This window comes from Sus scrofa, chromosome 8 (genome assembly GCF_054392235.1).
Source record: "Sus scrofa isolate SSC_HxYL_T2T_F1_AM1 chromosome 8, Sscrofa_HxYL_maternal_Yorkshire_Landrace_v2.0, whole genome shotgun sequence".
Classification (NCBI taxonomy): Eukaryota; Metazoa; Chordata; class Mammalia; order Artiodactyla; family Suidae; genus Sus; species Sus scrofa.
In genome coordinates this window covers 82,635,410-82,659,048 of record NC_139390.1, presented here as the reverse complement: position 1 = coordinate 82,659,048, position 23,639 = coordinate 82,635,410, and the positions used below count along the sequence as shown (strand labels likewise).

General features: G+C 39.0%; 1 protein-coding gene and 1 long non-coding RNA gene across 22 annotated transcripts in view; both read left to right on the top strand.

The window, feature by feature from the left end:
* ARFIP1 (ADP ribosylation factor interacting protein 1) overlaps positions 1–23,639 on the top strand; it is a 101,658-nt gene that overhangs the window by 60,032 nt on the left and 17,987 nt on the right. For 16 of the 21 annotated variants that reach the window (XM_021100360.2, XM_021100370.2, XM_021100361.2 and 13 more), the window contains 2 exon segments: positions 6,139–6,296; positions 14,653–14,827. In XM_021100360.2, coding sequence (XP_020956019.1) covers positions 6,139–6,296; positions 14,653–14,827 — 333 coding nt within the window. 21 annotated transcript variants of the gene reach the window in all.
* LOC146400904 (uncharacterized) lies at positions 6,875–8,757 on the top strand. The gene is made up of 2 exons (XR_014812799.1): positions 6,875–7,013; positions 7,677–8,757. It is a non-coding gene; the product is annotated as an uncharacterized LOC146400904 (long non-coding RNA).

Below are 23,639 nucleotides of genomic sequence, written 5' to 3'. Positions count from 1 at the left end.
CTCCATATGCCGCGGCAGCGGCCCAAAAAATGGCAAAAAGACAAAAAAAAAAATAAATAAATAAATAATTTTTGAGTTTCCTATTTGAGCATTTCTAGCTTTGTAAAGATTGAGATTTCTTGACAATTATTTTTTTCTTAGAAGTCTTCCATTGAGAAAATTTACTTAATTTTTCAATAGAATAAAATTTTTTATCTTGCAACTGCCATAGGGGTCCATTGCAAGTCAGAGACACAGTATGGGATCTTAATTATCTTATTTTCTTATATCTTAAAACACTTTACTGTTTCATCATCTTAGGAATTATTTCGTTATTACTCATCAGTTTTTTCCTACCATGTTATGAATGACTAAGATGATAAACAAAAGAATGACAGCATTGCCTAGAATGATAGCGTAGTGAGGTAAATACTTCGTGCTGCCAGAAAGAAATCTGAAAAAAACTATTTCTGTAGTCTTTTTTTTTTTTTTGTCTTTTTAGGGCCACTGCACCCATGGCATATGGAGGTTCCCAGGCTAGGGGTCTAATTGGAGCCACAGCTGCTGGCCTATGCCACAGCCACAGCCATGCAAGATCCCAGCCACATCTGCGACCTACACCACAGCTCAAGACAACACCGGATCCTTGATCCACTGAGGAGAATCCTTTCTTGCCCAGGGGAGGTCAGTCTATGTTCTGTTAAGGTCTTCAACAGATTGCATGAAAGCCACTCACACTGTGGAGGGCAGTCTGCCTGACTGACAGGGCAGCAATTTAAATATAAGTCTCATCCAAAAACACCTTCACAGAAACATTCACAGCCATGTTTGACCAAGTATCTGGACACCATGGCCCAGCCAAGTTGACACATAACTGTACAGTTATTTCATCTAGTTAGTTGTTCAACAGGAATGACTCCATCATGTAACATTTCTTGACAAGAATCTGTACCATCCTATTTTACTAAAAAGATGTGATGTATTCTTCTTTTATGGTTTGTATGCACCAAAATGTATTATGATAGTTTGTTAGTGAATAAACGCTGAAAGTAAATATGTTTACAAAAGTGATTTGAAGGAAATAATGTAGGAAAAATTTCATTGGATTGAACATTCTAACTGGTATTTATAAATGTAGAAATAATAATAAACTAGAACATATTGGAGATGAATTTGAAAACTGCAATCAGTATTTACAGGACAGACATTTTTGTTTTTTTGTTGTTGTTTTGTTTGTTTTTTTTTTTTTGTTTTTGAGGCCGAACCCACAGCATATGGAAGTTCCCAGGCTAGGAGTCATGTCGGAGCTACAGCTGCCAGCCTACACCACAGCCACAGCAACACTGGATCTGAGCTGAGTTTGCACCTACACCATAGCTCATGACAACGCTGGATCCCCGACCCACTGAGCAAGACCAGGGATCGAACCTGCATCCTCATGGATACTATTTGGATTCATTTCTGTTGTTCCACAAGGGGAACTCCCACATTTTTGTATTAGTCAGGTTTTTCAGAGAAATAGAATCAATAAGAGATATGTGCATAATACACACACATACCACGAGATTTACTTTAAGGGACTGGCTCACACTATTGTAATGGTTGACAGGTCTCAAATCTGTTAGATAGACCAGCAAGCTGAAAACTTGGACAGGGTTTCTGTGTTAGAAAGAAACCTTGAATTCTATGTTAAGAGAGAATTCCTTTTTCTCTAGGAAACCTCAATCTTTTACTCTTAAGGCCTTCAACTGATTATGCGAGGCCCACCCACATTATAGAGGATAATCTCCTTAAATTCAGCTTTAAATCACATCTGCAGTGTTTATCATTATGAATGTCGATCACATCAACAAAATCTGTACCTTCACAGCAACATCTAGACTGATGTTTGACCAAACAGTTGGACACCAGTCTGATCAAGTTGGCACACAAAAGTAACCGTCACAGGAGTTCTCTTGTGACATAGCAGGCTAAGGATCTGGCCTTGTCACTTCAGCAGCTTGGGTCACTGCTGTGGCATGGGCTCCATCATGGCCTGGGAACTTCCATGCTGCAGGCACACCCCAAAAAAAGAAGAAGGGACAAGTTAGGGAGTTGGGATTGACATATTCACAGTTGTATATATAAAATAGGTAACAAGGACCTACTGTATAGTACAGGGAAATCCACTTAGTACTGTGTAATAACCTATATGGGAAAAGAATCCGAAAAAGAGTGGATATGTATATAGCTGATTACTTTGCTGTACATCTGAAACTAACACAACTTTCTTAAGTCCAATAAGGTTTATTTAGAAAAAAATTAACCATCACAGTCCACCCTTTATCAACTTAGCAACACTTATGCACATTCTTTAAACCACACTTAATCTCCAAATCAAAACAATAAAATCTTACTTCCACCTAACATGCTATATAACTCTCCTGTGTACGATTATTAAAGACACGCTAACCCTTTCCCTAGAAGAGGATGCAAAGTTCTTGGGTGAGGTTCACTTTTTCCTTTGATTTTCCGAAACTTAAATACTATGATGTTAACAATAGTTAAATATTATGATGTAAAGTTAATAGAGTTTACGTCATGTGATAAGGGGATAAGAGAGGGAAGAAAACAAAGGTATCTGCTTTCTACACACACGGACACACACACACACACACGGACACACACACACACATATGCTCATAACAAAGTGACAGAGAAATACTTACAGTCCTCATTTCTACAAAGGTCACATGGCTATAGCTTCTTCCATAACCTATTCTGTATTGCATTCACTCTCAGGTAGCACCTTAGCCTGTGGTGGTTCTTTGCCTGATGGAATGAGCTGGACCATCATTCCTGAAAGGTCCAGGCCACTAGTAGTCCTTCCTGTAATAGTTGTTGGAGTTTTCCACTCACATTAACCTCAGGGCACCCGTGGCAGGACTAAGGGGTCACCAGCATTCCAGACGCACTCTTCCTTACCTCCTCTGCGCCATAGCGGGCCCCACTCTCCTTGGTAATCGGGATCAGTCACACTGCCAGCAGAATAACACCCTTCTTTGCCTGTCGGTTCTTTTTGAGGAAAAGTTTATAGAGTACAGCAGTGAAGAGCTGGGGTCTGCTTTTTTCCGCTTTATGCCGTATTAACTAAGATTCATGGAAGACTCATGATACAGGACCTGGCACATAGAGGCACTGAATAAATTATGATGATTATGCAGCTGTCGTTGAAATTGTGACATTTAGGGATTGAGGAAGAATTTAAAGATTAGTCCAGTTTCTTTATTTTCTAGAGAAACAACCAATATCCAGCAGTTAAAAAAATTCAAATCTCCTGAGGGGGATAGGATATGATCTTTTAGTGAATGCCCATCATCTGCCAGAAACTTTAAAGGGGTTACCTCATGGCACTTCTGTCAACTTGTAAGGGAATAATTATCTTTAATTTATGAGTAAGGAAATTGAGCCCCAAAGAATTTGAGTTATTTATGAAAGACACAGATCCACTCAGTGGCGGAATCAAGATATGAATTCCCAAACTTGATTTTTATCCTTTTATTACACACCTTCTAACTCCTAGTTCCGCTCTACCACAGCATCTCATTAAATTGTATTTTTCTCAGTTGAGAGGTTACATCTACATTGAGATGAGGGAAGTTTTCACAATCCATATTGCTGTCAATTATCAATTAGTACTTGTGATTCTAGGTTTTTTTTTTTTTTTTTACTGCTCTGTATTATTGTAAAATAATTCATTTGTTGTAATTAGATGATAATTTATACTACTAAAACTCTATGTTTTAGGTCCAAATGGATCCTTCTATTATTTGGTCCTGATATATAAATTGAATGGGAAATGGTGGTCATTTACATCTGGTAAATGTTGTAAATAGTGTAAGAGCTGCTAAAGAGAAAAAGAATTTCAAATGTTCCGAAACTTCGTCTATATATAAAGCAAGATTTTTTTTTTTTTTTTGCTTTATAGGGCCACGCCCACAGCATATGGAAGTTCCCAGGCTAGGAGGCAAATCAGAGCTGTAGTTGCCGGCCTACACCACAGCTCACCGCAACGCTAGATCTTAACCCACTGAGTGAGGTCAGGGATCAAACCTGCATCTCATGGATCCTAATCGGGTTTGTTAACCACTGACCTGTGAAGGGAACTCCAAAGCCAGCAAATATTTAGATCAAGGAATTATGTTGGCCTTTCCTCTTCAGTGGCAGATTAGAACTATTTTTGATTTATATTGACTGTTGTAATAATGTGTAAACTATCTCTATCCAGCTGAGAATATTGAAATAATTTATGAACTAAATGAAGTTTAAGAGTGATGTTTTATGTTTATTGTCAAAACCCGTATTATTATTTATGTATTTATAATACATATGCATATGTATATTCATTTCTTTATAGTGTCTTAATTGTTTTGTATCTTAATTGTGCTGAATCTCTTGTATCTTACTATAAAAAAGCTTTTTTCTTCTAGTCAGTTTTCAGATTATACAACAAAATCTTAAGTTTTATACACATTTGATTCACAGAATTATAGGTGAGATTGACGTTCATGAGAACAGTGACCATTTACTCTTGTCTGCTTTGAATTTTGGCCTGTTTTCTCATCTGTAATTATAGGATTCCTAATTCTGCTCTATAACATTTCAATCTGCTGTGATTTCATCTTACTATATTCTAGTTTTTTTGTTTGTTGTTAGTAAAAGCACAGCTTTCTAGGTTATGTAGATCTCCCTGTGACTAAATTAGGACTTGTATTTTCAAAGTTAATAATGTGAAATTGTGAATATTGAGAACTTACAGCAGTGAGTGATGTCACAGGCATATGATGCTGTGATATATACCAAAATGAGTAGAAAAGGGATTTTTTTTTTTATCTTTCTTCCTCTTATTTGGTGATTTTTTTTAAAATTTGCTTTTTACCTCTTTTAACACCAAAGACAATAAGAACAGTTGTAATATGTTGTGTGAACTCTTTTTAAGATTTGTAAAAAATGTTTTCTCCTATATTCTATTTCCAGTAACATTTATGTAGTCTTCAGTAATGGAAGTTAGGTTATAAAATTGGTGCCAAAATTCTTTAGCCTTTCATTTTAGTTTTTACATACTACTGATTGACAGTCCTTTTATATAATCCTTATCTTCCAATATTTTTTCAAATCAAGATCTGTACAGTTTTGAAGATTGAGTTACACAGACTGCTCTTAAGTGGAAAATGCCTTTAGCCTAATAAAGATAATTTTACTTTCTTGCTATTAATTATTGAAAATTCTGCCACGTAGAAATTTAATTATGGCTGTAGCACTAACATTAAATTTGAATCTTCTAAGATTCTAGTTAACATAATACTACATTATTTTTTCAGCTGAAATTAAAAAGTATTTTATAACAATCTCAGAACTCTCAAATGATATATCTTGCAATAAGATGAGATCAGATTTTTTATTTAGTTACATGTGTAACCTATAATTTGTTAATTAATCAGACTCTCTCTGCTGAAAGCTTTATCTGCTAAAAATTGAGTTAGTTCTTGCCACCCACATGTTAAAGAGTCTTATGTAATGTTTGCTAAGTCAAGACTCAGTTTATTCAGAGAGAACGAACTAAAACTGGTGTTGAGTGATCCTTCCTCAGCTGCTTGTCTAGATAGACCTGAGCTTGGAAGTCAGCTGGTCACTAAGTTTACAAAGAAATGTATATTGTTAATATTTATACTTGGAGGACATTCAGTCAAAACACAAAAATTACAATCTATTTTATGTCTGAAAGTTTTAGCCAATTATTACCTAATTTGGTTGTGAAAGTTAGTTTCTTTGATTAATAATCTGCTATATTTTTCTTCTTAGCAGCTGTGCTTACAGATAATAGAAACAAAACGTAGAAATGAAACTATTCTTTCTAGTACAAAGTAGTTTAACTTTTAAAAATTATTTTATTTTAGCTATGCATCTGAGCTGATGACAGTTTTGGTTTACTAGACTTTTTCTGTAATTGTATAGCTAGTTGTGATTTAGATTCCTATTTATTTAAACATTGAAAGAAAAAACTTCTGTAGCTAGATATCTAAATCAAATATTTTTCCAATAGTGATAATGTTTGAGATTTTCTTTAGACACATTTACTAATTTATAACCAGACAAATTAAGGTGACTTTTTTGTTTTAGGAAGAATTTGGCTATAATGCAGACACTCAGAAGCTTCTGGCTAAAAATGGAGAGACTCTTCTAGGAGCCATTAATTTTTTCATTGCCAGTGTGAACACTTTGGTGAATAAAACAATTGAAGATACATTAATGACTGTGAAACAGTATGAAAGTGCCAGGTAGGTATAAATTTTCACTATATTGTCTGTGTAACAGATAGTACATAATCCTTTAGGCATAGTTTTTGGTTGCAAATAAGAGAAACCAACTCTGGCCAATATAAGCAGCAAAAGAAAGTATTAGAAGTTATAGGGTAGCCCACAGAGCTAACAGAAAGGCAAGAGAACAGATTCTAGAAACAGACAAGAACTAAAGACAAAGTTATACCTTAGAAGAATCTAACTAGGTTCCTAATCCCAGGAACCTCTGCTACACCTCCCATAAATAATAACTTACAGGATTCCCATCGTGGCTCAGTGGAAATGAATCTGACTAGCATCCATAAGGACGCAAGTTCGATCCTTGGCCTCGCTCAGTGGGTTAATCCAGCGTTGCTGTGAGCTGTGGTGTAGGTTGCCAGTGCGGTTCAGATTCTTCATTGCTGTGGCTATGGTGTAGGCCAGCAGCTGTAGCTCTGATTTGACCCCTAGCTTGGGAACTTCCATATGGCATGGGTCCTGCCCTAAAAAGCAAAAATAATAATATTATTAATATTAATATTATTAATATATATAATTTATTATTATTATTTCCAAAAGGCTCCTGGTACTTTGCTTCCTCGCCTTGAGAGTACCTGTGGAGCCTTGGTCGTATGCCCCACACCTGCCTGCTAGAGAAAAAGGAGGTGGAGGAGCTCCCAGCTCCAGCTTCCTTGGACAAGGATAGTGTTCCACCAGGTAGATGCCAGACAGCCTCTCTCATCTGGCCTAAGCCTACCCTTTCATCCTATACCACTGCTTCCCTGTTAGTAATTGTGCAGCTTCTGCAAGAGCCAGACTCATAATTTGAATTTCTCTTGAATATACAAGCTCTTTTCTGCTTCCATTTTATCTTGGATCTTAGATTATAACCAGACTTCAAACTCTTTGTGTGTGTGTGTGTGTGTGTGTGTGTGTGTTTGCCATTTCTTGGGCCGCTCCCGCGGCATATGGAGGTTCCCAGGCTAGGGGTCCAGTCGGAGCCATAGCCACCGGCCTACGCCAGAGCCACAGCAACGCGGGATCTGAGCCGCGTCTGCAAGCTACACCACAGCCTACGGCAATGCTGGATCCTTAACCCACTGAGCAAGGCCAGGGATTGAACCTGCAGCCTCATGGTTCCTAGTTGGATTCGTTAACCACTGCGTCACGACGGGAACTCCAAGACTTCAAACTCTTTTAAATTTTACCTTTACATAAATTATTTGCCTTGTATTTTCAGAGTTTATAATGCAGTGTTTTCATACATTTTTATACGCACACACACACAATACACACGATTTCTTCATCTCATAACCATCCTGTTAGGTAAATAGAATGCTTTTTTTTTTCTTTTTTAATTTTTTTTTTCCATTTTCACAGCTCTACCTGCAGCATATAGAAGTTCCCAGGCCAAAAGTTGAATTGGAGCTGCAGCTGTAGCCTACACCACAGCAACACCACATCCCAGCTGCACCTGCGACTTCAACTGTGCAGCTGGAGGCAACGCCTGATCCTTAACCCACTGAGCTAGGCCTGAGATCGAACCTGCATCCTCACAGAGACGCTGGGGCCTTAACCCACTTAGCCACAGCAGGAATGCCAAAATACATATTAAGAGTTACTTAGAAATGTCTAAAAAGTTGCAGACCTATGAGAGCATTTTTCAACTTTGATTCCAGGCCCAGCCCCCCCCTCCACCATTCCTGTCCACTTTGAGTTTTTCTTCCTCCAAACACTTGATTTCCTTATTTTCTGTTTAAGTTTTTATAGCGTAGTTGAAGATAGTACAAACTTTACCTTTTGGAAAGTAAAGTTTACTTTTTGGCCTCTCGTGCTAGTTTAATGAATGTGAGAAATGCCTCTGAAAACTCTACACTCATCTAGTCTTTTTGCAATTGATTGCTTGTTCTTAAGTATATATATTCTTAGGTTTTATGCCACTTGGAAAATTAACTTTTTGAGAAATTTTCTTAAAATTTATCGGTGGTAGTTGCTCAAAACATTTTTGTACTTTGTAAACCAATAAGTCCTATTCAAGCATTAAGAAATTATTACCACCTTCTCTGTACCATGTTCTCTATATAGCTTTGCCTTTTTACAGACACCCTCTCTATTCTCCTGAAATTTTCTTTTTTTCTGTTGAACGTTAGCTGATTTGCAGTGTTGTATTAGTTTCAGGTGTACAAGTTGGTGTATATATATTCTTTTCCAAATTTTCTCCATTACAGATATTACAGGATATTGACTATAGTTCCCTGTGCTATGCAGTAGGACCTTGTTGCTTATCTACCTTATAGATAGTGGTGTGTAGCTCTTAATCCCACACTCCCAATTTATCCCTTCTCCCCCTTTCCCCTTTGGTTATCATAAGTTTGTTTTCTATATCTGTGAGTCTTTCTATTTTGTAAATAAGTTCATTTGTATTATTTTTTGGATTCCACAAATAAATGATATCATATAATATTTGTCTTTCTCTTTCTGACTTATTTCACTTAGTGTAATAGCCTCTAGGTCCATCTGTGTTGCTGCAAATGGTAACGTGTCATTTTTTATCTTTGAGTGATATTCCTCTGTGTGTGTGTGTGTGTGTGTGTGTGTATACATACCACATCTTCTTTATCCATTCATCTGTTGATGGACACTTAGGTTGCTTCCATGTCTTATAAATAGTGCTGTCATGACATTGGGGTACCTATATCTTTTCAAATTAGTTTTCATCTTTTCCATATAGATGCCGAGGAGTGGAATTGCTGGATCATATAGTAGCTCTGTTTTTAGTTTTTTAAGGAACCTCCCCATACTGTCCTCCATAGTGGCTGCACCAATTTACATTCCCACCAACAGTGTAAGAGGGCTCCCTTTTCTCCACACCCTCTCCAACATTTATTATTTGTAGATTTTTTAATGATGGCCATTTTGACTGGTGTGAGGTGATACCTCATTATAGTTTTGATTTGCATTTCTCTAATAATTAGCAATGTTGAGCATCTTTTCACGTGCTTATTGGCCATCTGTATTCTTCTTTGGAGAAATGTCTATTTAGGTCTTCTCCCACTTTTTGACCAATTTTTGGTATTTTTGATATTGAGTTATATGAGGTATTTGTATATTTTGGAAATTAAGCCCTTATTGGTTGCATTATTTGCAAATATTTTCCCCCAGTCCGTAGGCTATCTTTTCCCTTTGTTTAAGTTGATCTTTGCACAGAATGAGATGCTCTTATCCTGTGCTGTGTTTGTAATTTTCCATTTAGTATTAATATATCAGATTCTTAATGTCTTAGGAAAGAAAATTAGGACAAATACCTGGGATTGTCTGGTGGTGGGCAAAAGGACAGAAATGGATCTGTGTGCCTTATTTAGGTTTTGTACTTGGTTTTTTACTTTTTTTATTGTTTGAAGTATTTACTAACATAGTATTAAAATCAGAAGGTGGACAAAAAGAAACAGAAGGAATCTATTAATATGACTTCTCTCAATGACATTGAAGAAATCTCTCAATAAGATATCCTTCAGTAACACTGCCATTAATTGGTTCTCCAGCCTCTGTTTAAAACCTTCCCTGGGCATTCCCTGTATTTTTCAAAGGATTTATTACGTATATTTTTTGTTTCTGTAAACTTTGATTCTTTTCCAAATCTCTGTTTCTTATTCATGGTGTTCTAATTTGTTTATAACAAATACTTATTCCTTTTATCCCTTTAATCATTTTACACATTCTTATTTTCTCCTCTAATGTTTGTGGGGGTTTTTTTCCCTTTCCTTTTCTTTCTTTCTTTCTTTTTTTTTTTTTTCTTTTCACATCCACACTTGTGACATATGGAAGTTCCCAGGCCAGGGGTCTGACCTACACCACAGCCACAGCAATGTGGGATCTGAGCTGCATCTGTGACCTACACCGCAGTTCGTGGCAACGCTGAATCCTTAACCCACTGATTGAGGCCAGGAATCAAACCTTCATCCTCACAAACACTATGTCCAGTTCTTAACCTGCTGAGCCACAATGGGAACTCCTAATATTTGTGGGTTTGAAGATGAAAATTCTTTTCTCCTTCGCAAATCAAACATAAATTTTTTTGTGTATGAACAGTGACATCTAAAGTCACTGCCGCTTCCCAGTGAAGGACTACGTGAATCTAATTTCTGTCTCTTGACTTGTTATTGTCTACCTACACTGAAATATATTTTAGCCACTAAAATATATGTTAGTGTAGTATATTTTATATTTAATATAAATATATTTATAGAAATATATTTCATTGAAGCATGTAGTATCTTTCTCGTCAGCCTTTATTTCTAACATGCTTTTAAAATATTAGTCCATATTAAAGACAGACAGTTATATTAGATGTCACTGTTCATACACAAAAAAAATTTATGTTTGATTTGCAAAGGAGAAAAATAAGCCTCTAGAGGAGTTGGACTAATCTCAGAATTTCACATCTAATTATAAAAAATAATTTTCACATTTTATAATGAGGAATCTGACTTAATGTACACTGTGATAGAAAATCTTTATCCAATATATAGATGCGCTTGAAACTTTTGAACAAAATTATAAGCCAAAGTATATGTAGTTGATCATTAGGAAACCTTTAGACAACCTCTGTGTGTACTTTTAAAACCGACAACAATAATTACCACACCTCATAATTTATTCTTTTTTATTGAAGTTGCAGTGTATGATTTTATTCATTAAGCTTAGCTTGGTTGACTTACTTTTCTGTGCTCTTTATGAAGTAGCTGAAGCACTGACCAGTTGTAACATTAAATATTGCCTGGTGAGGGATAACATCCAAAAAGAATCCCAGATTAAAAGTTTCTCAGCTGCATTTTCTTCTCTGTCAAAACCAGAATTTACTGACATTTAGGGCAAAGGTCACCTATTTGATCAGCCCAGAACGTGGCAATTTAGGCAGATGTCCGGGTGGCCTTTTAATGCTCCCTATTGTGTATTGTACACGTCTTTCCTAGCCTTCGGGTGCTTCGTGTATGGAAAATCCTCTAACAGCCCATTCAGCACTTGTCCAGAGCAGTGCCTGCAAGGGATTCAGTTGTGCTCAGCTCCTTTCCGACGTGGACACCCTGTTCTCTAGAAGTTTTATCTAAGCCATAAAGTAACCAGCTATCGCTAACTTTATTGGTATGACCCCCGTTCAGACTGGCAGCCTTGAAGTGATGAAAACTCAGTGTCCTTGTTTTCCTGCTAGTAATGAGCACTGTTAGTCAGGAAAAGTTTTGCTTTGACACCCTCTACAAACCGGATGTCACAGTCAAGGGAGAGGACAGCAGAATTGATAGACCATTGTAAATCAACTATATGTTAATAAAAAGTTAAAAATAAAATAAATCTGTATCTGAAAACATTATAATAAAATACACACCCATGTTAAAAAATTAATTAAAAAATAAAAATTAAGGTATGTAAGGTCAGCAGTATAACTTTGTTCTTAATCACTGTTCTTTTTAAGTGTGCCCCAAGGCTATCGAAGGATATTTGTCTTCACATTAAGTTGCCACACATTACTATTTTGTTCTACTTTTTTTCTCCTTTATTTCTTATCACTTTTAGTATGTTGCTTCTGGCCAACCCTCTTCTAATTTGGCAGAAAAAATAAGCACTGTAAAGATATTATTAACAGGTATCCTAAGTACTTTGTATATGTGGTTTTTTGTGGAGATTATTACTCCCATTTAGAGATGAAAAACTGAAGCAGAAAGAAGATAACTAGCTCAAGGCATTAGAGCCAGTAAAGGCAGAGTAGAGTGGTCATGTGATTCGGCCCTAGAACTCATGGGGTTTAATTAGTTCTCACCACGTCAGTCCTGCCTCCTAAATCTTTAGTAACTGTCTCCTCTACTTTAGCTTCATGCCGTGTCCTGTTCAGTGACTCATTTCTCTTTTGCCCTCAGTCTTGTGATTGGTTTCCTTGCTTGGATTTCCATGTCTGATATCACCACTGGAGCAAATAGAACATGCCACTTTCCAGATCAGAGTTCTTCCAGGGCTTTCCATCGCTTGTGCTGCTGCATTAAATCTGATTCCCTTACTGTGGCCTGCTTGGTCTCAGTCCTGCCTTCCTGTGAGGTTTATCTTTTCTTTTTAGGGCTGCACCCACGGCATATGGAAGTTCCCAGGCTAGGGGTCAAATCCAAGCTGCAGCTGCCCACCTACACCACAGCCACAGCAACACCGGACCCTTAACCCACTGAGCGAGGCCAGGGATCGAACCTGCGTCCTCATGGATACTAGGCAGATTCGTTTCGACTGAGTCATGATGGGAACTCCCCATCCTTTAAAATTTGATTGTTTTAATTCTGTTCCTGAGATGCCTTTTCAGATACCTGATTAAGCAATTCCTCCTCTTGATTCCCTCTATACTGTATCTTCCTTCCCCTATGGTAGTGTCCGTTATCTTACTTGGTTGTGTTGTTTAAGAGCTTTTTCCCTCTGGGGATGAGCTGTGAAGATGACCAAATAAAGTTTTGGTTTCCAGCACAGAACCTGGAACTAGAAAGTGTTTACATAATGTCTGTTGAATGAATTAGTGTAGCAGTGTATCAATGAATGAACAAATGATATGCTTTTGGCCCTGAAAAGATTAAGTTTATTAAATTCAGTATGAGTCAAGAATAAATTAGGCTCAGTGCGAGGGACTGACGTGTTTTTTTGTTGGTTTTTTTTTTGGCTTTTGGCTTTTGTCTTCTTAGGGCCACACCCATGGCATATGGAGGTTCCCAGGCTGGGGGTCGACTCAGAGCTGCAGCTGCCCACCTATGCCACAGCAATAGCAATGCAGAATCCAAGCCGCATCTGTGACCTATGCCACAGCTCACGGCAATGCCAGATCCTTAACCCACTGAGCAAGGGCAGGGATCAAACCCGCAACCTCATGGATACTAGTCTGGTTCATTAACCACTGAGCCACGACAGGAACTCAAGGGACTGATGTGTTCTTTCTCAGGTCATATATACTATATAGTTTATGTTGTTTATTAATTTCCGGAGTAGGAGATGTGAATTGTACTATAGATATTTTAATGAAGAGCTTTAGTTTTAGGCAATAAGTTTTGTGATGCTGATTTTGACTAAATCAGAGGCCTCTTTGCTTCTTCGCAGCTGAGTACAGAATAGCTAAGTCACTATTCACTAGCTAGTACTATACACAGGTGCTTCTTAATACCTTCTTGACAGAGGTATTGTGAGGTGCTGTGGAGTCACGGAGTGACAGTGGTGGGGTAGCTGTTTCAGTTGGTGATGGGAAAGTATTGGGGGAGGCATCTCAGGAACACAAGGCAGTAAGTGTTCTGTAATAGATGCCATGTCACATTATAAATACTACTATGGAAATCCATCTAGAGTTGTGCTGTCCCGAATGGTAGCCAGAGGCACAGGTGTCTATTGAGCACTTAAAATGGGGCTCATCTGAATTGAGACATGAGAGCTTAAAATACACAATGGATTTCAGAGACTCAGTAGCCCCCCCAAAAGTAAAGTAGTTTTATTAAAAAAAAAAAAAATGTTTTAGGAGTTCCTGTTGTAGTTCAGTGGGTTAAGAACCTGACTAGTATCCATGAAGATGCAGGTTCGATCCCTGGCCTCACTCAGTGGGTAAGAATCCAGCACTGCTATGGCTGTGGGGTGGGTCACAGAGGTGGCTTGGATCCCACGTTGCTGTGGCTGTGGCATAGGCCAGTAGCTGAGCTCCAATTCGACCCTCAGCCTGGGAACTCACATATGCTACAGGTGCAGCCCTTAAAAAAACAAAAAGAAAGAAATCGTTACATTGATTATATGTTACAGTGAAAATATTTTGGATGTACAGGGTAAAATAAAATAATACTGTTAAACAGGTGAAGTTTATTTTTATTATTTTAATGTGACTGCTAGAAAATTTAAGTTGCCTACATGGCTTGCAATATATTTCTGTTGTGCATTGCTGACCTGTACTTTAAGGAGTACTGGCCCTTAAAGGTACCACTTTTACCACTTAGTTTATGTCATTCTAAAGTCTACTACCCTCATCTGCTTGGCCTTATCAATATCAACCAATTCACATGAGGGACTGATCACTACCTTTGATCCTGCTAGTCTCAACACTGGATTTTTAAATTACGGAAATTTTTACTTGTCAATTAATACTGTACTTGGAACGCAATAGTTAATGAGATTAAAGAGCAGCTCTTCCCACTCCATGTTTATAGTAATAGCTCTTTATAAATACTTGCTTTCAAAAATTTAAAAAGCATAAGTATAAAACATGTATGAGGATTGTTATATATTAATATATGACATGTTACTGTTGTATATTTCCACTTTATTCCTAAACTTGTTTCACTTACTCTCTTCTTTCCAGAATTGAATACGATGCATATCGCACTGACTTGGAAGAACTGAATCTTGGACCACGTGATGCAAACACTCTGCCAAAGATTGAGCAATCACAGCATCTGTTCCAAGCACATAAGGAAAAATATGATAAAATGCGCAATGATGTTTCTATCAAGTTGAAATTTCTTGAAGAAAATAAGGTAAGTTTATTTGTTACCTTCTGAGATCTCTCTGTGGACTTTAAGATAAAGTCACCCTAGAGAGAAATAAGTGGGGAGTTTTTTCTTTTTGTTAACCGTCTTTCATCATAGAGTTGACTCTTGAATGACGCGGGGCGTAGGGGCTCCGACCCTCCACACGGTTGAAGATCCACTTGTAACTTGCAGACAGTCACCCAATCCAGGGTTCCTCAGTGCGCAGTTCTCCATCTGCAGATTCAGCCAACCGCGGATGTGCAGTGCCGTGGTGTTTACAGTTGAGAAAAGTCCACGAATATGAGGGCCTATGCACTTCAAACCCATGTTGTTCCAGGGTCACCTGTGGTTACAGAATGGAATTCCGGTTATAATCAGTGTTTGAGTTGTTAGAAATACACAAAATAGATTTACCTTTCTGTCATAAAAGCTATCAACTCCACTGTTCCAGTCTTTCACATGTAACAGCAAAAAATACTTTATAGTCCGCTGTTGATCTGCAGACTGGTGTTGGTAACCAGTGCTTTAAAAAGTTATATGGTGACAGCTTCTTTTCTGAATATTTTGAAACCTTTTTATTAACAGTGGATGCAGATTTCAGGACGGGAACAGTGTTCTTCCCAGTAACTGATAAATAAGAACTGACCAAAAGGTTCCCTTCAGGACTGCAGTTAGCATAACGTCAAAGAAATAAGCCAAGAATTCAGAGTTCCACATTATTTTCATGTAACATGAACACGTCCAAGGACTAGAGCATTGGTCGCAGAGAGGGATGTGCTGTGGCTGCCCTTGGAGGTGGAGTCGTTTTAAGAACAGGCTCCTGAGCTTTGGTTTGAGGAGAGGACAGGGTAGGGTCCTGTGGTTAGCATTCCTTCCGTTTTATGCACTGGAGATTTGAGGGGCCATTGCAGTTCTGGGGGTAGGGTCACATATTGCACACTGGTGGGCCCCTTCCCGTGCTCCTCCCATCCTCTGAAGTCATGATAGACCTTGAGCTGTTGCTGTCTCCTTGTTCTCCTTAACATTTCCTTGGAAGCTCTTCTGGCTGCCATATATAGCGATGCATGCACTTCCTTGAGACTATTTTTTTTTTTTTTTTTTAATACTACAGTGGGTGCAAAGTACTCAGTTTCTAGTACACTGAAACCATTATAGTGGCAGTGAAGGAAACTTCTGCAGAGTCATCAGACAGGTGGCCCAGTACCCCTGAGACAAGAGCACTGTGAGCCCCTCAGCATTCGTTAGTGGAGCACATGAGGTGGCCGTCCTCCCAGTCATTCTGTTTTCATGTGTTGAAGGGTAGGAATAGATTCACACTGAGCTGTAGACATGTATTTTAAATGTATCAGCACCGCACAGTGTGGTGCTAAATGAGGTATGCTGGCACTTTCCAAGCCCTACCTAAAGCTCCTTTGGAGGGAAAGGAAGGAGTTCATCTAATCTGGGGCGGGGGGTGTCAGCCTCCGATAATAGAAAAAGTGATTTCAGCAAATGTATAAAATGGTAATTACGTTCTGTGGGGATCTGATGTTATTGTGTGCAGTTCTCTGCATAGGGAGGTTATGGGTAATTTTGTTTTCTGTGTGTTTTTCTGTATTTTAGACATTTTCTATGAAAGTTTATGGTGCCTCGTAAAAAGGAAACTTATTTTGAAAGAAGGTATATCCCTAAACTAGCTGTGCTTGTATAGTTCTTACCAGAGTGAGTAAAAACTAGGAAGTTACACAAAGATAAATAATGGCCATGTAACTGCTGCTACTTTTACTTATAACTGTTTTTTAAACTTAGCAATAGATCTTCAGATTTAGATATGAATCAGGGAAGGCACTTATTTGTCTTTTAGTTACTAGGCATTTCACATAACATTTCCTCAGTCCTCAGAACAACCTTCATATTTACTTCTTTCGGTAAAAATCATTGAATACTTTATGTGCTGAAGACACATCAGTGAATGAAAAGGACACAGTCCCCATCCTCTCGTGGCTTACATTCTCATCAGCCAGATACTTTGACTGTGCACATCTTACAGATGATGGATGACGTTTACGTCTTCTTTTGTGATCGTACGTGCTCTTCACTTCTCATCTTGGGAGACTCTGTCTCCCTGATCTGCTAACTGTAAAGATGCTCCTTGCTTCCTGGGAAGAGCTGCATGGCACCCCTAGGCTCTTCCTTTCCTCTGTCCAGGGGTTGAGTTGATTCTCCCAGATCCTAGGAGCATCAGCGTCAGTATTAGAGCTGTGGGCATGGCCTGTAAGACTGGGATGGGCCCATCTGAACCAAGTGTCCTTACTGCCTAGAGTAGCCCTGAATTGTATCTGGAGAACAGCGGTAGTGCTAATGTGAAAAATAGAAGCAGGGGTGATGGGGAAACTGTGTCCTCTCCACTCTGCCCTTAATTTGCCTCACTTGTGCTTTGTTGTCCTCTGCCCCAGAGTTGAGTGGTGTGGTCAGATGCTTAGACAAGTTGGACTATGTCTTTTGTGAAAACCCCTGGAATAAGAATATGAAGACCTGGGTTCCATGCCCAGTTCCCACACCCAAATCCTTTTATGACCTGGGTCAAGATGCATAGTCTCCCATCTTCTGTACTTTCCTCTGGAAAATGAGGGGAAATCATACCTTGTGATGAGCAGGTGGATAAAATGCAGTGTCTTCTGTCAAGTCTTGGTGGGATTTCTGCTGCGAACCAGGCACCTGGCTCGGGGAAGGGACGAAGGAGAAGAATAAATAGTGTTTATGGTCTCAGAGACTGACAGAAACGCAGAATGGCTTCACACCTTCTCCAGGTGTCCTGACTGCCTTTTTTGCTGGTATAAACAGAAATCGACATGAGAGGGATATGACAGGAGATAGGAACTGTTTATTTGAAATGCTAGATCATATCATTTGGCATGACAGACTCAGTACTTCTCCATGGTAGGTAAGTGTGCTGAATCGTCTGAGGTACACTCATGTGTGCCCAGCCAGCTCTCCTACCTGAGGTACCTTAAGTGATTGGCAGCAGAAGCTGCTGAAGACATACGTTGATCGTTTGACAGCAGAAATAGTTGTTTTGGACATGATATTTCACACTTGAAATTCATAACAATTCCTTCCTCTTTTGTCATTGTTCCAGATAACTTTATGTTCCTTCTAGTGGGATCCCTCATCTAACATGTTATTTTTTTAGGTAGAGAAGTTATTCTAATAACTGTCATTCTCTGCTCATAATAGTCAGCAGATGATAGCAGATAGCTATCGTCCAGACACAGCTAAGCCTCGTGCTTTCAGCTACATTGGTGGTAGCACTCGGCATTCACACTTGCCGGCCCCAAAGCAGCACTGAAGGAATGCCGCGCAGTAGAACTTTCTGCAGTGACAGAGGTGCTCTGTATCTGCCCTTTTCCTGGCAGCCCCTAGCCAAGTGGCTCTTGGTCACTTGAAAGGTTGCTAGTGCAGTGAATCTTTATTTTAACATTTAAATAAATTTAAAGTTATTTTAATTAGAATTTAAGTAGCTCCATGTTGCTAGTGGTTAGCATATTGGGCTGCACAAATTCCAATTTTTAAAATTTCTCTGCTTTGAGAAAACTTGCTTCACCCCTCTGAGCCTCAGATTCCTTAGAAATAAAAAGGGTTGAACCATGAGGTTGCGGGTTCGCTCCCTGGCCTTGCTCAGTGGGTTAAGGATCCAGTGTTGCCGTGAGCTGTGGTGTAGGTCACAGACGTGGCTCGGATCCCGAGTTGCTGTGGCTGTGGTGTAGGCTGGCAGCTACAGCTCCGATTCAACCCCTAGCCTGGGAACCTCCATATGTCGCGGGTGCGGCCCTAGAAAAGGCAAAAAGACCAAAAAAAAAAAAAGAAAAGAAAAGAAATAAAAAGGGAAACCTGCCTTACAAGGCTGATTGAATAGTAGTGACAATGTGTAAAGCTCCCAGGAAACACCTTGATAACAAATCAAGAACTTGAGAAGTGGATAGCTGCTGGGATTGGTGGTGATAATGTTTTTATTTCAGTTCTGTTGTGGAGGAGACATGTACAACTCACCAGTTATTTGTTAACAAGTAATCTGAAGAAGAATGTGCAAAGTCCCAAATTACTGACACAGATGACAAACTTAGAAGTGGTGTGGGCCAGGCCATTCAGGGAAATTTTCAAGATCCAGGGAAGAGAGAAGGCCTCAGCCTAGCCATGAGTGATCAGGACGGGCCTGAAGTAATTGAGAGGAGACCTGCTTGGTCAGGGGAATGGCCAGCGTGTAAGAACAGAAGGGCGTGCATGTTTTGTAGACAAGTAGGAGTTCCCTGATGGCTCAGCAGGTTAAGGATCCGGAGTTGTCACTGCTGTGGCTCTGGTTACAGCTGTGGCTCAGTCCCTGGCCTAGGAACTTCCACCTTGGGCACAGCCCAAAACCAAAAAACAAACAAACAAAAACCCAGAGAAGTAGACTGCCCCAGGGACATGACCTTCATGTGCTTTAAAGGAAGAGAGAATCAGAAAGATAACTGGAAGCCAGGTGCTACTGAGCCTTGCTCACAAAAGGTTGAATTGTGACTTCAAAAAAAGTACACTGAGCTGTGAGGGATGACAAGGACACCCTCATGACCAGCTGGGTCATCTCAGTAAATTGTACATGTCAGTCAGATGGCTCTAACATCCAGTTTTATCTTATTGGCATTGAAGAATTTTAAAGTCAGTAGTAACAGAGAATTGTGACTTAAAAACCTCTTCAAGCACTAGTAAGAGCCTGGACCAGGATCGTTGCTTTAACAGTGAAAGGAAAGAGCAGTGGTTTCAAGGCTGTGTGGCAGGAATTGGGAAGTCAAAATAGGAAGCTGGCTCGGCTTGAAGGTTATGAGGGATGAAGGTTGGGAATTTGTTGTGTTTAACCCAGTGTTTAGTTTGAAGTGACAGCAGAATATTCACATGGAAACAATTGGTAGGAAGTTTATGATGTTGGTTTGCAGTTTGGATGAACAGGGTCAGGGTTCCAGAGACAAAGGTTTAGAAGTCATTACTTTGAGAATAATGGTGTCATTGTCACATCTTCTCTTCTTTCAACCTTTCTTACCATAAAAAAAAGAAAGAAAAAAAAAAGAAAATTGCTTTTATTCTCAAGGATTTTATGTTCTTAGAAAGCCTAAAGATATTCTTTGTTTTGGATTTTCTACTTTGTCATCAAGCTAAATTTCCGTCTCAACTTGGTAATAATTAATCAGTTATGTCTAAAATAAAATCTGTAGAGAAACTCTGATCTTTTAATCTTTTGTATTTAATTCTTTAAAACTATAAAAAGATGATGTTGAACTCTGTTATTTTAAGCAATAAACAGCTATAATTTGGGTTAAGACTTAGATTCAAGAGAAAGCTTTTGTTTTTGCTGTTGAACAACTTTTGCCCTTTTCTTTTTAATAGCTCTAACAAAGGGAGGAAAAAGCAAACCTTTAGGCCTGTCATCCCTATTTGCTTTCTTGACACTTGGGAATTCCTAAAGTCTGGGGTTTTCTTCTTTTGTTAAACTACAACCGAATTTGTACCTTAGGTATTTCATTTATATGTAGTTGTCAGGTAATCTGCTTAGCACTTGAATTTAACAAAATGTAATATATACCCTTTCTAATTTCTTAAATATCATATATTGAATTTTTTTTAAACGGAAGTTATCTGAAACATCGATGAGTGTGCTATTTTGTAACTTGATGACATCCTGAAGGCTTCTCCTTTTCCCTAAAACTGTTTTTGCCGGACTGTGTAATGGTGGTGGTTGAGAGGGTGCTTTCTCTTCCTTCTCGTATCCTGGTTTTTGGAGTGTCCTCTCTTAGCAACGCCTGTCTTGTAAAATGAGAGGCCAAATAACCAAACAACTAAAAGAGTTCAGAAGTAAAGGCAAATAGTCACTGAGTAAAGGACTGGAGACCATCCTATGACTTTCATAATACATAGTAATGGCCAAGTGTCGTGAGAATATTTTTATTTTGTTTTTAGAACTTTAAAAAAAAAAAAAAAGCTTTTGAGAGGAGTTGAGAGGTAGCTTCCTTGCTGTATTTTAGAAGATCGAGATGCTTATATGTACTTAGTGTAGCCTTCCTTCTCTCCAGCAAAACAAAGGGAATCAGTGTGGAGCATACCTCTGTGCCTACCTGGGTGTGTATGTGTGTACGTTCATGCTGAGAGATGTGTGCACACATCCATATTTGCCACTTACTCTGGTGGAAAAACTTAAATTCTTCTAGTGTTTACCACCCTCGTCCCCCTAATATAGTGTATTTACCTTTAACCTAAACAGCCCTCTTGATTGTTTCTTCCTTGTTTACTGAACAACACTACCTGCAAAGCCGTAAGGACAGTTATTTAGGCTCTACTGACCTTTCTCCTGTCATCACTGTTTCTCCTTTTCTAGACCTTTAAACAGTGTAACTTGAGTAATTTGCTGACTTATTTACCTTTTATTATTCCTTTCAAAGTTCAAAACAAAACATAGGCTGCTTTGATCAAGAGAAAGAAAATAGATATTTCTGGTGCTTTGTAAACTTTGTGGGACTAGGTACCCGGCCTCTTTCACAGCCCTCATGGTGCCTAGCGATGGGGTTAAATGTTAGAAATCATTCAGCAAATGCATGTTTGCATTTCTTCCCAGAATTTGAGGCATGCTGCAGGGCAGGGAGAAGATGGGGGTGAATGAGAGTCAGCTAGGACAGGCCAGAAGGGTGACTCCTCATCACCTCACTCTTTGACTTAGTGAGGGCAGAGCATGTTCTCTCAGGAGTGTTTCTTTTACCTGCATTGTGCACTGTTTCTGTGGAAAGAGGAAGCCAGAATTCAGAGGAAAACAAATCAGTGTGAGCAACCCATGTTTACTTTTTAAAAACTTTTTTATGGCTTAGAAGCACATAGAATGTGAAAAAAAGTCATTTAAGATTGACATTTCCTGTAAGGTAACTATAATTTAGCTTGAGAGTGGAAATAAATATCTTTCCAGAGCTAATATATTAAGGGGGGGAGAAACCTGAATGTATCAAAAGATTCAACAAGGGAGTTTATTAGGGTATAAGTAAAAACTAAGAACCCCTATAATCCCATTAATTTTGTTACATTCTTATTTTAAGAAGGATAAAGGCTGCCGTGAGAACGTAGTGGTAAACACTAGCCAGGGAAAGTGAGAAGCAAAGAGTATTCCAGGTAGAAGGAACAGCATGTGCAACAGCCCTGTGGCAGGAAGGGGTGTCTGTTCAAAAAGTAGGTTGTGAGGAAAGGGCCAGACCATGTAGGCTTTATAGGCCACATTAGGGAAATGTTTTAATTCAATATCAGAGAGGAGCCATTGAAAGAATTCTTGGTAAATAAGAGGTCTCAAATATGGTGCATAGATCTTAATAGAACCTGAGAGTGGATAGAGGAGTTTAAACAAGAGATGATGGGAGTTTGATTAGGGCTGTGGTAGGGGAAGTAGAATGAACTGAGGGTTTCAAGAGATACTTAAAAGGTACAGCAGAAATCCAGGTGAAACACTAGGAGCAGTTGATGTATACTTGGCAGCTTTGACATTTATTTCTTTGTTCAGCAAATATTCATTCACTGTTTTTTATACGTCAGTCACTGGGTTAAGTAGTAGATGTATAATGGTCTTGCCATCATAGAGCTTATAGTCAAGTGAGAGAAATAGGCATTAACCAAATAATTACAGGAATTATAATGATAGGAATACAAGCTGTAAATGCTGTGAAGAGAGAATAGAGGGGTCTTGTGAGATTCCAAAGGGAACTTGGCTTGGTGTGGTAGAGGAAGTGACATGGGGGCTGAAATCTGTAGGGATGGAGAGGAGTTAACTAAAGGTGTGTGGAGGAAGGAATAGAATATGCAAGACCCAGTTAAAGGTCGGTGAGGCCAGAGTGGAAGGAGAAGTGGGAAGAGTAGCTCTGGATGAAGCTGGACAGGTAGAGGCGGCTGCACAAGGATGAAATGACATGACAAGGCTAGTCATCGCAGTATCACTGCTAATAGAGTTCCTTTGGCGCACTGGCTTATGGATCTGGTGCTGTCACTGCAGGGCTCCAGTTGCTCCTGTGGTGTGGGTTTGATTGCAGGTCTGGGAACTTCCACATGCCACAGGCGCAGCCAAAAAAAAGAAAGAGAAAGAGAAACAACAGAGATGGTTCAGCAGTAAAGGACCAGTTGAAGAAACTGTGGTTCCTTTATACAATGGAATACTTTTCAGTATGTTAGATTCTGTGTTGGAAAGAATAGGAAAACAGTTCAATCTTAAGTGACAGATTAAAAATGGTGTAATATAGGGAGCTCCCTGGTGGTCTGGTGGTTAGGACAGGGCACTTTCACTGCTGTAGCCTGGGTTCAGTCCTGAACTGAGATCCCACATCATTTCCTTGCACTGTGGCCAAGAAAGTAAATAAATAAAAATTGAAATGGTGTGGTGTAGTGCTTTCCATATACTTGAGAAAATAATTTCATGTATAGTGCTGTGTTTGCCGCTATTAGTGGTTTGACTTCCAGGTCCCTTTAAAACTTTTTCTAAACTCACATGGAGCAGGAAAATTTCACCTATGATTTGCATTCCTCCTTTTCCTCTTTAGAAGAAATTAACTATATAAATCATGTAACCAAAAACATTGTGAGCTGTGGGTTGATTTTGAAGTTAACATCATCTAGGCCATACCTGTCCAGAGTCAGGTGGTATTTGCCGTTGTCAGCAGGTGGATGCAGGAGAGAACATGCCCAGCTGACCAGTGCACACAGTCTCTGTCGGATCAGTTCTTTCGAAGGAGAGGTATTTTGTATACTAGATTGAAATGCCTTCCAGGGGATAGCTGCATAATCATGA